Below are 13269 nucleotides of genomic sequence, written 5' to 3'. Positions count from 1 at the left end.
GATGGTATACACTGGCTACTTCAAATCTTGATATTACTGTTATATTTTCACATCCTCTTGTACATACATGGTTACAAACCTGACAATATAATTTGCCATTTTCTTATATAGTATCTTACATCTTATGATGACTAGGTGAATTAATTTCTTTTTACTACCTGCACTCACCAACAATCCTTAATCACCTATCCATATTCACAAACAAAAAGAAAATAATATTTGAGTCAAAATAATTACAAAATAATCACAAACAACAAGTACAAAACCTAACACCATTTTAAATGTGCTTCAACTAGTTACTATTACTTACTCTAAGCCAAAAAGTCATTACTTTTAGTAAGAGCATGATGATAAAAAAAAACAAGCTAGCCAAATTATATGATATATATTGGTAAATATTTTTATGAATACTTACCCCTGTCCAATTTTTTCATATCTGGTGTATTTTTTCTTCGGGTCACCTATGCTGACTATAGTTCCTGTTTAAAAAAAAAATGAAAGCCCATTCAAATATTATTAAAAATTAAAGTTTTAACTGTACCATTCTTTTGCAAAAACATTTCAGATTTTTTTTAAAAGATCAGTATTCTCAAAAAATGCTACCAGGCTTACAAAAGACAAGAAAAACCCATTGAAAAAGAAGCAGCAATAGACTATAATATGTATATAAGTATATCTTGAAAAATAAATGTAATCTTTTTACTGACTCTTAATTCCAGGTTGTTTTAATTAATGATGCACAAATTAAATTTTCATTAAGTATACAAAATTTAATTTTATACCATTTTTCTAAAAACACATTTCACACTGGTATCTATGACATTAATGGAAATTGTCTAACACTCAGATTAAAAAAGAAAGTAATAAAAACGTCAACATGCTTACTTTTATTTCATTTTGTGGCACGTATTGGCAATTGTTGTTACTAATGAAGATTATAGAAAGAAATAAAAGTTTTTAAAACAGTAACTCTATGCATAAAGTATTCAATTATGTAGGCACTTGTTTTGTCAAAATTACAAGGGCAGAGAAGTGAAAAAGCAGGAGGCACAGAACCATATATTCTCAGACATGACTAATGTGCACAATTTCTTTTGCCAGACCATATTTATTGTTTTAAAAAAGGCCTTTTGTTTGCAGAGATAAAGAAATGTGGAAAGATGATAACAGCAATGCCATCAAAGCAGAAGAGATCAGAAAGAATTTCAGATAATAATATTGACAAGGAAGTGCTGGCACTACCATTAAATTTAATATATGCTTTAAAAAATTAGTTGTATTTAATGCAATTGTATGACTCCAGAAAGAATTTTCCTTTCTGTTCATCACATATATTTGGGTTTGTTAGTTTTTTAACCTATAAAACAAATTTAAAATAAAGTCAATGAACTCAAACTTATGAAACTTAAGAAATTTCAATTAAAAGTGGAGGAAAACATCCTATAATTCCTTCCTACATTACATGTATATTCTTTAAAAGTGCTGACACTCTTCTAAAAGAAAAAAAGGTAATAAGCATTATTATGAAGCATCCCCACACATAGCGTCCACCTCAAAAAGGAAAGTGGAGCAGGTTGCCTTATGCTTGATAAATCAGAAAGCAATAGGTAAAAAAACCAGCAGGAAAATAAATTACATACAAAATTATTTTCTTATTTCTATAAATCAATGTTTTTCAAAGACACTGGTTGTTTTGCCAAAATTTCCTAGAAATCCCAGGAATTCTCCATTTGGCACAGCATGTATTACATGTTTGCCCTCATCCCTATTTCTGGAAAATAAGATAGGTAGAAAAATGAAGTCTAATAGAAAATTTTACTTGAAAACCATACAATGTAGATTCCAAAAATAATTTGTTGTTGCTTAGTCATTTCAGTTGTGCCTGACTCTTCCTGGCTCCATTTGGTATTTTCTTGGCAAAGATACTGGAGTGGTTTGCCTTCTCCAACTTATTTTATACATGAGGAAACTGAGGCAAATAGGGTTAATAGCATGATACAGCCAGTAAATTTCTTGAGGCAATATCTGAACTCAGGTCTTCCTGACTCCAGGCCCAACACTCTAACCACTATAAAAATTCACATGTAAAGCAAACTCAAACCCTCATATAGCCATTCTAACTACATTATGCCTTTGTGTGAGGCCCCAACCAATCAGTCAGCACTTAATAATTATCTAAGGTGTGCCAAGCACTGGAAGATACAAAGATATGGGGAAAACCCTGGTAGAAGGACCTACTACTCTAAATAAGAATGCCTTTGAGAGACATCACTGTTAGTTAATAAAGACCACCTTTTAAATAACAGGGGACTAGCATAATAACCAGATAAAACGTAGATGGAACTATTATTACCCTAGGAGTAAGCACACACTTTATTAAGTACCTACCATGTCTATGTGCTGGGTACTATGCTAAACATTTTACAAATATTATTCCATTTGGATTTTCACAACTCTAGGAGGTAAATGCTGTAACAGAACATAGCTAATAAGTGTCTGAAGTTGAATTTTAACTCTGGTCTTCCTGGCTCCAAGTCCAGTATTCTATCCTCTGAGTCACCAGCTGCTATAATATAATCTAACCTTAAAACACTGCTAATGAATAATCAATATTCAATCTATATTCAATCTAAGTAGAATACAGCATATAAAAGTGAAACCAAAAATGGCACCATTTTTAGAAAATTTTAAGAATTATAAAACTTACTTAGTTTCTCCATAATTTCTTCATCTGTCATCTTAGTCTTCTTTTTCTGTTTATCTGAAGATTTGGCACCACCATCAACATTAGAATCACCAGCTGGTGCAGGAATAGGGTCAATTACAGACCGTGTGTAAATCTATGAGGAGATAAAATTTACTACTCAAGTACAAAGTTTTCAGGTCTTAATTGTTGAGCATGATTCCAGTTTGATTTTAACCAATACTAAAATCATCTTTGGTCCTTTTTTAGTGTTCATACAATTGAAAGGTTAATATTTTCAGCATTTGTCTCTGCAAACCACATAATAATGCAGTATATTTAATAATTCATTTAGAGGGTAGCAGATCTATGAACACAGTATCTTCTCATTTTAGAACAAGATTTAGACTGTATTTAAAAGATTAAGGGGAAAAAGTCTAGAGATCTAATTTTTTTTTGCAAGGCAGTGGGATTAAGTGACTTGCCCAAGGTCGCACAGTTAGGTAATTATTAAGTTGTCTGAGGCCTGATTTGAATTTAGGTCCTCCTGACTCCAGGGCCGGTGCTCTATTCACAGTGCTGCCTAGCTGCCCTGAGATATTATATTTTTAAAAAGATGTACTAAAAAATAATTATAAAAAAAATTCAATCTCCATAAAATGCCATTCTTTTCTCCAAGAAACAAGCTTCTATTTAAAAAAAGAGTAATTTTTATCTCATTCAATTTCAATCATCACCAGAAATTTTACCAATTAGTTTAGGGTTTAATCAACCAATAAATAAAATTCCCCTCTCTGGCTGTCACCACTTACTAAAATGAAACAAAATTACACAGAGCCTTCAGCAATGAACTCCTATTCCTCATTCTGTTCTGTGACTTTCCTGTGTTTACTTCTCTATACCTGTTATTAAAAATCTTATCACCTACTAGTGAACCTAAGGATCTGGGAAAACTAAAAGAATATTCCATGGAAAAACTGGAGAACCTAGCAATTGTTTAAACCTAGATATTATAGTAAATTTTAAAGCAATATAAAACATGGGCCTCAGGGCTTTTATTTCCCTAAATACTTTCACACAAAGGAAACAAAGAACAATTTTTTTTTTATTTTAGTTTTTTAGTTTTTGCAAGGCAAATGGGGTTAAGTGGCTTGCCCAAGGCCACACAGCTAGGTAATTATTAAGTGTCTGAGACTGGATTTGAACCCAGGTACTCCTGACTCCAAGGCCGGTGCTTTACCCACTACGCCACCTAGCCACCCCAACAAAGAACAATTTTTAAAAACCTTATGACTAAGCTAAATTGTTCATTACAGACTATAAGTCAGGATGGTTTGATTTGTTAGAGAAACAATAAAGAGTTGGAACTTGATCCACAACTTGTAGATTAATCAAGAAATAGTTAGGCAGACATATTGGTAAAACTCCTAGAGGAAATATCTAGAAATATATGAAGATGCAAGAGTGAAGTTTGGGTAAAAAGTGGTAACTAGAAATAAAAATTCTGGAATAATCAAAAAAGGTACTTGTTGAAGTATGGACATGGTTGAACCCTCTAAAGCAGAAACTATACATGGGTTTAAAAGGGCCTGCTTGCTTCTTAATAAAAGTCTGTTTTCTACAGGTAGTCTTCAAATATAGGCCATGTTCTAAATAGAATCATGGTACAAAATTATTTTGTTAAAGTCTAATGGTTTTTAGAATAAAGATCAGTTGTTGGAAGATTTCTATAACCTACATAAACCAAAGCCAACAGGATACCATCAACACATAACACACTCACTGATTTTGTATGATCTGGTCTAGGAGCAATGACAGGTGGGGCAGTCTCCTCCTCCTCATCATCTTCTTCTGTTACTGCTGCTGAAGTCTCTGTGCTTTTTGTATTCAGCTGGGTTTATCAAGTGGGGGAAATAGTACATACACATAACATGAATGAAATGAAGCCTGGGAAACTGCTTTTTTAACATTGTGATTATTATATAATAAAAACCTTATTAAGAGTCATAAAACCATTTAAAATAAAGAAAATTGTACAGTGAATTCAGTATATTCTATAATTTCCCAGATGAGGGAAAAGGCCTGGAAAGTGTAAATGATTTGATTCAGATTATATAAATAGCTGAAAGAAGAACTGGGATTAAAATGCAGGAATCTGTTTATACTAATTGTCTTCCATTACAAGCTTCTACATTCCATTAGATATGAACTCTCTAATTCACTCTAGACCCAGGAATTTACAATTGTAATTGGCCAATATATGCTAAACAAAAGAGAATTAAGAAACACAGTCAGAACAAACTTTTTAATAAGGATCCATTTGCACAAAAACCTTTAATAGACCAAATTACTTATCCCTACAGTCTTGTTGGTTCATCTTACTTAACTAAGAACCATTTGAGCAATTTGGTAGAATCAGAAGCTACTAATAGCCTACCTCTGACTTACACTAAGTACATAAATAAGGAATAAAATATATTTGCAAAATATACAAAACTTGCTAACTTTAGGTTTTCCCTTACATGATTTCAGTAAGGAACATAGCCAGAATGACTTTTACTTGTCATTTGTTAAATCATTAATGCAGTGGGATGTAGTAGATTAAAAGCTAAGGCAAGGAAGACCTGAGTTTGAGTCTTGTTCATGGTGCTGGTTTAAGTCTCTTTACATTCTACAGTCTTGTTTTCTTATCTGTGAAATGAGGGAATTAGATGTGTTTAAACTCTAAGATTTCTTCCAGCTCTTAACCTATGATTCTACGACCCAAAGTCACACGGATTTAAAATGGTTTCTTGCACTTATCAAGAAGTCAAAAATCATATAGACTGCCAGTCAGATTGTGAGCTCCCTGAGAGCAAAGGGAGTTTTGGCTTTCTTCCTATCCCTAATCCTAAGTACAGTATGTGACATGTAAGTGCTTGATGAATGACTCTTGATTTCTGAGTCACTTATTTAATTTACATGGTCCCACAAAGCTCATGTTCTATAGTTTATTTTAGAATTCAAATTAAAAACTGACAACTCCTTTATTAAATAGCAAAAATATAATGACAATTTGTAGAACCACAATAAAAACGAAAACTTACTGCTGGTGTTCCTGAGGGGAAACCATCTTTTTCTAAAAAGGGAAAGAAAATATTAAATTAAATATTCTTATTTAAAAGATGAGTTGACCTAATTAAGAGGAGAAAAATGAATTTAAGGAAACTTCAAGTTAAGCAAATTAAGCCGTAGTCTTTGGATTTTTCAGCTCAAGATGAATTAATTTTTGAGAAAAAAAAGAATCAACTAGATGCCTCAAATAGTTAAAAACTGGTCTTATACAAAGTTGCACTGGGTCCTAGATCCTAATAGTAACTGTGACATTAGATTATCTTATCCAGAAAGAATGTATACTGATGAACTGACTGGAGTTACATATAAAAGTGTGGTAAAGTTCATATAACAGAGCTCTCACTGACCAGAACCTTTTAAATAACTCTAAGCCATTTCTATATTCTAGGAAAAATACAATGAAACAAATTCCATTTCCAAACCACCATATTTTGACAACTTGCACCTTGATCGAACTAAGAATGAATCCTTGAGCCCAGAATGATAAGTGGCTTTGGAGGTTGCCAATCAAATAATTAGCCTGAGAATTCCAAATGCCAAATCTGTTATCAAAATGTGGGTATAAATCACAGCCAAGAAAATCTATAATTCCTTTTTAGAAATTCCAGGAAGCCCAGAAGTTTCTGGAGAATATGCAAACTGAAAGTATCTTAAATCTGTTATCTGGCTCAAAGGTGACTTACTTATACAGACTAATTAGTTTATCAGAAGTGCCTGAGGTAGAAAGCTAAGTCAAGACCCCTTACTAGTAATGGATTAAGGTCAAGAGAATTACAGTTAAGAGATCTAGATTGGTGTGGTAAAAGACTCCTTTCCTTCTTGTATAACCAATGTATAAAGCCCCACATAGAAATACCAATTAAAATGGAATCCCTGACAGAAAGGAACTATAAGGGATGGCTAGGTGGTGCAGTGGATAGAGCACCAGCCCTGGAGTCAGGAGTACCTGAGTTCAAATCCAGCCTTAGACACTTAATAATTACCTAGCTGTGTGGCCTTGGGCAAGCCACTTAACCCCACTGCCTTGCAAAAACTAAAATAAATAAATTAATAAATAAAAAGGAACTATAAATCTGGTTACTTACTATGTGATCTCAGGAAGCTTCTAAATAACCCAAATTCAAAAGTTGATTACTGGAACTGGATTAATTAAGAGAAGGCTTGCCAATTTGAAGCTTTACTTTATACTTTAGATATTCAGGTTCTCAAGCCTGTAGTTTTAGATATTTAATGTGTTTAAATTCTTTTGTATTTTACAATTCTAAATAACATATTCTACTTGTGGAGCTAAATGTGAATATCCCACAATGGAGCACAATCTTCCTATCTTTCAACATTACTAATCACTCTTTTCCTTTCAGAAACTTAGAAAGTGGTTATCCCTATCTATTTTGGTGAATAGGTTGGTGATCATACTTTGGGGAGTGGATATATCTAAAGGGAAGATAAGAGATACTGGTGAAAATTCTAGGTGGGGCAGTAGATAGAGTTCTGGGATCTCAGTTCAAAATTGGCCTCTTCACACTTAACAGCTATGACACTTCACACTTAATAGCTATGAGACATCCAAACTCTCTACAAGCACCTTTCCTTTTATTTTATTTAAACTGTTACTATAAGTTTAATAATCATCAACAAAAATATCAATTTTATCTCAGGATAGGGAAAGGGGCAGGGCCTAGGCTCTCATCAAGCAGTCCCTTCTCAGCAACTTGAGAGTCTCCAGGTTACCTCAACAACCAAAAGATTCAGTGACCTGTCCAGGATCACATAGTCAGGCTATATATCCAAGGCCAAACTTGAATTCAGGTTGTTCTGTCTCCAGAGCCAACTACATCATATAATATATAGGAAAATCTTACCCAACCCCCTTCCTCCCATATAATAGGGCAGAATAATAAGCTATAAATACAAAAATGAGCTTTTTACTGAGACTAGTTAATAAGCAATGGATTATATATTTGATTTTTATTTGGTACATCTTTTCATGACTTGTTTCCATAGTGGTTAGAAGCCATCTTTTCAAATATAATAAATATTTTAATCCCTCTCTGTCTCTTTCCCCAAATGACACAAAAAAATAGACAAGCCTGTTATGTGTGCCTGTCTACTACTGCAATTTGTTTACTTTAGTAAACCCCTTGCAGTGGTTGAGGAATTCGAGAGAAAAATATCAGTAGCATATTCTAGAGCTACATTTTCCTTCATTAGTTATATACGTTATTATCTGAGCATTTCTTTTTTTTTCTCCTTTTTAAATTTTACAACTTTGTGAGGAAGCCTCACTGCCTTTTTATAGTCTTACCAGGAGGGGTGAAGCTCAAATATTTCTGCTTCACTGTATTGGAATCATAGAACTTCAGAACATCCAACACAGCCTGTGGGTTCTTCTTCTGTTCTAGTTTGGTGATATTGGAGGTCTGTAGCAATCGAGCCCACTGTTCTGGCATTCCCTAGAGAAAAGATATTAAATGAACAGCACTGTCTGCTGACATATCAAACTGTCATACATGAAATCAATTTGATCCAATGTAAGTCACACTTTTAATTTACATAATTTCAAATGTAATCATCCCTCAACCCTAGATTACTCTCATTAAATTGGGGTGTCACAACTTAATCCTCCTATGTTTCAGCTTATCCATCTTCATTAAACATTTCTCAATCTATTCTGGATGGTTAACAAGAAACTATCACTGATTTATAGTATTGGCAATATTTCCGAAGAAGCAAAGAAAACATATCTTGGGAGAAAAAACTCAATTCTGAAAAGTAAAACTGAAGCACTAAATTTTATGAGAACACAATGAGAAACTACAGTCAGTTATACTTACAGTGAATTCTCCAGTAACAGCATCAAAGCCAACATGTATGGTGTGTTCAAAATCAGAAGGAGGAGAAATTTCTGGCCGCTCCTTTTCTTTTTTCTTACTTCCTACATGAAAAAAAAACCCATCTTTTTCTTGAACAAAGTTTTCAATTTGACAAAAATATTCATTCTGTTGACAAATTAAAATAATTTTTAAATTTAGAAATTATTGGGGACAACAGATTTTCATGAAAACAAAAAATGATCAACAGAAAATAGGCTGAGACCTTACAGACAAAACAGAACTGAAAGATGGAAGGAAACAAAGACTGAACACAAAGAAAGGGAAAGAGTGACATGATTTATGAGATAATGGGAATGAAAGGAAGTAGACTCATAGAGCACTAGAGTTGGAAGAGGCCTAGTCATTTAGCCCAACAATTTACCTGCTAGATAATTTCTTCTATATTAACAGCAAGTATCTATCTACTGGGCTCTACTTGGACATCTTCAGGGACAGAGATTATCAGTTGCCAAACAGGGCAGTTACTTCCATACTTGAATCCAGAAAGGTTTGAAGTATATACTGGGCTGGATACTGGTCTTGCTTAGGCAATTTTGAAAACAGGTTAAGGGGAGAAAATATCTATTTCTTCTATGACCAGTCAATCCTTCCCTTGTCTCTAAAGCAACTGCTTTGCCACCATAAGCATGCTCATTATGTTTCTCTCCTACCATCTCCTGATCTGGGAATGAAGTTTCCATTTTCTGACTTGTACTGAGTTTTCAGGTTTTTTCAGTAAAGCTTCTGATTTCTAATTATTCTCTCCAAAGTTACCCATGATCTATGAATTGCCACGTCTATTGTCCTCTTCTCAGTTTATTTTTCACCCTGGATCTATCTGTAAATTTTGACACAGTTAATAACTTCCCTCCTCCTAGACTGTCTCTTCTCCTTGAGTTTCTCTAACACTCTCAGTTCTGCTACCTCTCTGGTCACTCCTCAATTTCAGATTTTAGTTAATAATTAATGTCCCTGCCTCAACACGAGTGATGCTTTAGGCTCTATCCAAAGAACTCTTTCATTTCATTTCCTAAACATACACTTTGGATATTCTTATCAGCATCCACACATTCAACTAACAACTCTATACAGTTGACTCATGGATCTATACATTCCACACCAGCCTCTCTCTGAAAATGTCAAGTCTCTATTATTAACTATATATAAGACAACTATACAGGCCCTTAGACAATTCATCCAAATTCAAGTCATCCAAATTATAACTCATTTTAATCCTCACCAGACTTAATTTCTCTCTTCCTTTCTTCCCATCTTCACAGAATCCCTAATTTTTCTGAAAGCTTAGCTCAAATGCCTCCTCTAACATGAAAGCATTTCCTAGGATATTAGAGCTCTACTTCCCTGAAAAAATGTAAGTATATTTCATATTTAATTGTTTACATAAAATCTTCACACATCCCCATACAGACCTCTCTTAGATTAAGTTTAAGGATTATTATTCTTTTCTTTGTATTCTCAAATCTTTGGAAAGTGCTTTACTTAACAGAGTTGGAGCTGAAATAGAATTTTAAAGGCTACCCAGATTTAAACATGAGCGTGTTTAATCCTTGTGGGCGGCACTATTTTTAGATTTTGTCTATCTTCAGCACCACACAAAATACAATGTATATCAAATAGGTATTTGTGATATGTAATTGAATTTATAATTAATACAATTAAAACAAATTTATATATTATTTTAAAACTTTTACAAAATATTTTCCTTATAATAATCCTGATGTATAAACAGTGCAAATACTGAAGACTAAGAGACATCTGGCACAACCCCAGATCACAGTATTTCAGGTTGGAAGGGACATTTAGAACCATCTTGTCCAAAAAGTACCTACACAGGATGTCCTATAAAATATCCCCCAAAAGATATTTAGTTTTTGCTTGAAGACTTCCAGTGAAGGTAAACCCACACTATCTACTAATGAAATCTTCCTTTAGACTACTTTAATTATTAATCAGTCTTTACTCATCTCAAGCCACCCTATGAACCTTCTGCCTGAAGCTGCTAGTTCTACTCTGAAGCAAAGCCAAACAGTCTCATAATCTAATTCATTACAGCCCCTCAAATACTTAAAAACGGGTGTCACATTTCTTGCTAAGTCTTCACTGCTCTTGACTAAAACCCCTTATTTCTTCTTTCAATTAGTCACCACACAACACAGTAATGACAACAAACACATAAAGAGTGCTTTATACTTTACAGTATGCTATACAAACATTATTTCATATAGCCAATTGGTGGCATAATTGAGGACTAGAAGACTGGTCTCCTGATATCCAGTTGGTGCTTTTTTCACATCACATTAAATGCCATATGGTTCTAACAGAGGCTACATCTAAATGATAATTAAAATATCTTCAAAAGATACTTGCAAAATATATTTATAATTATATAAATATCAATATAAATACAATAAAAAGTAATAAGAATTCAGGTTTTATAGAGGTCAAATCAGATGACCCAAATTTGGATCATTTTTATAATAGAATTAGGACGCCAAGAAGATATGGATCAATTTATTTATTTTTTAGATTTTATTTGAGTATTGAGTTTTACAATTTTTCTCCCAATCTTACTTCCCTCCCCCATCCCGCCACGGAAAGCAATCTGTCAGTCTTTACTTTGTTTCCAGTTGTACATTGATCCAAATTGAGTGTGATGAGAAAGAAATCACATCCTTAAGGAAGAAACAAAAAATGTAAGAGATAGCAAGATCAGACAATAAGATATCTGGATTTTTTTTCTAAATTAAAGGGAATAGTCCTTGAACTTTGTTCAAACTCCATGGCTCTTTATCTGGATACAGATAGTATTCTCCATTGCAGACAGCCCAAAATTGTCCCTGGTTGTTGTACTGATAGAACAAAGTCCATCAAGGTTGATCATTGCCCCCATGTTGCTGTTAGGGTGTACAGTGTTTTTCTGGTTCTGCTCATCTCACTCAGCATCAGTTCATGCAAATGCCTCCAGGCTTCCCTGAATTCCCATCCCTCCTGGTTTCTAATAGAACAATAGTGTTCCATGACATACATATAACACAGTTTGCTAAGCCATTCCTCAATTGAAGGACATTTACTTGATTTCTAATTCTTTGCCACCACAAACAGGGCTGCTATGAATATTTTTGTACAAGTGATGTTTTTACCCCTTTTCATCATCTCTTCAGGGTATAGACCCAGTAGTGCTATTGCTGGATCAAGGGGCATGCTCATTTTTGTTGCCCTTTGGGTGCAGTTCCAAATAGCTCTCCAGAAGGGTTGGATGAGTTCACAGCTCCATCAACAATATAATAGTGTCCCAGATTTCCCACATCCCTTCCAACAATGATCATTAACCTTTCTGGTCATATTGACCAGTCTGAGAGGTTGTGAGGTGGTACCTCAGAGAAGCTTTGATTTGCATTTCTCTAATAATTAATGATTTAGAGCAATTTTTCATATGGCTATGGATTGCTTTGATCTCATCTGTAAATTGCCTTTATATATCCTTTGACCATTTGTCAATTGGGGAATGGCTTTTTTTTTTAAAAAATATGACTCAGTTCTCTGTACATTTTAGAAATGAGTCCTTTGTCAGAATCATTAATTGTAAAGATTGTTTCCCAATTTAATACATTTCTTTTGATCTTGGTTACAGTGATTTTATCTGTGCAAAAGCTTTTTAATTTAAATGTAATTGAAATCATCTAGTTTGTTTCATAGATCTGACAGGTAAACTAGTCCTTGATCTTCTAATTTGCTTATAGTATTGTTTTTTATGTCTAAATCCTGTAAACGTTTGGATCTTATCTTGGTAAAGGGTGTTAGGTGTTGGTCTAATCTAAGTTTCTTCCATACTAACTTGTAATTTTCCCAGCAGTTTTTATCAGAGAGAATTTTTATCCCAATAGCTGGACTCTTTGGGTTTATCAAACAGCAGATTACTATAATCACCTCCTGCTTTTGCACCTAGTCTATTCCACTGGTCCACCATTTTATTTCTTAGCCAATACCAGACAGTTTTGATGACTGATGCTTTATAATATAATTTTAGATCAGGTAGGGCTTCTTTTGCAAAATTCTTGACTTTTTATTTCTCAATATGAATTTACTTACAATTTTTTCTAACTCATTAAAGTAATTTTTTGGAATTTTGATTGGTAGGGCACTCAATTTAAAAGTACATTAAGAGGAAGAAAAGAAAAAATTTTTAATTATCTGGAAGGGTGCCACAAGCAATTAATTAAGGAAAAAATTTATCATATATCACAATGATGAACTAGGTCAACACCATAGCTCTAGCAGAGCTATTTTCCTAAGTCAATATTTACCAAGTACTTTTCAGATACACACAAAGATATCCCTTTCTTTTATTTACTCTGAATAAATTTCTTGGGATAAGAGGACATTAAAGGGATTTTTTTTTCTGATCAGATACAGACTGAAGAAATTACATAAAGTGGAAGCAAAGGCAAAAGGTGGAGAATTGAAAGAAAATTGGCAAGTCACAGAAAAGGGAACAAACATGAAGTATAAGTTCAGTAAAAAAAATAAGTAATGGAAAGACACAATAATTATCTATAACTGTGTGACCTTGGGCAAGGC

General features: G+C 33.6%; 1 protein-coding gene across 2 annotated transcripts in view; it reads right to left on the bottom strand.

Annotated features, from left to right (window-relative positions):
• Window positions 1–13269, bottom strand: part of PAK2 (p21 (RAC1) activated kinase 2) — a 105716-nt gene that overhangs the window by 22800 nt on the left and 69647 nt on the right. For both annotated transcript variants that reach the window (XM_074214783.1, XM_074214782.1), the window contains exons 3-8: window positions 8632–8732; window positions 8103–8250; window positions 5770–5801; window positions 4467–4574; window positions 2708–2840; window positions 416–479 (exon numbers count right to left, since the gene is read on the bottom strand). In XM_074214783.1, the coding sequence (XP_074070884.1) occupies window positions 416–479; window positions 2708–2840; window positions 4467–4574; window positions 5770–5801; window positions 8103–8250; window positions 8632–8732 (586 nt within the window). The remainder of the gene's footprint in view (window positions 1–415; window positions 480–2707; window positions 2841–4466; window positions 4575–5769; window positions 5802–8102; window positions 8251–8631; window positions 8733–13269) is intronic.

The sequence above is a fragment of the Macrotis lagotis genome, chromosome 1 (genome assembly GCF_037893015.1).
Source record: "Macrotis lagotis isolate mMagLag1 chromosome 1, bilby.v1.9.chrom.fasta, whole genome shotgun sequence".
In the NCBI taxonomy this organism is placed as follows: domain Eukaryota; kingdom Metazoa; phylum Chordata; class Mammalia; order Peramelemorphia; family Peramelidae; genus Macrotis; species Macrotis lagotis.
The sequence above is the reverse complement of the archived record's forward strand: the minus strand, read 5'-3'. Positions and strand labels throughout refer to the sequence as shown.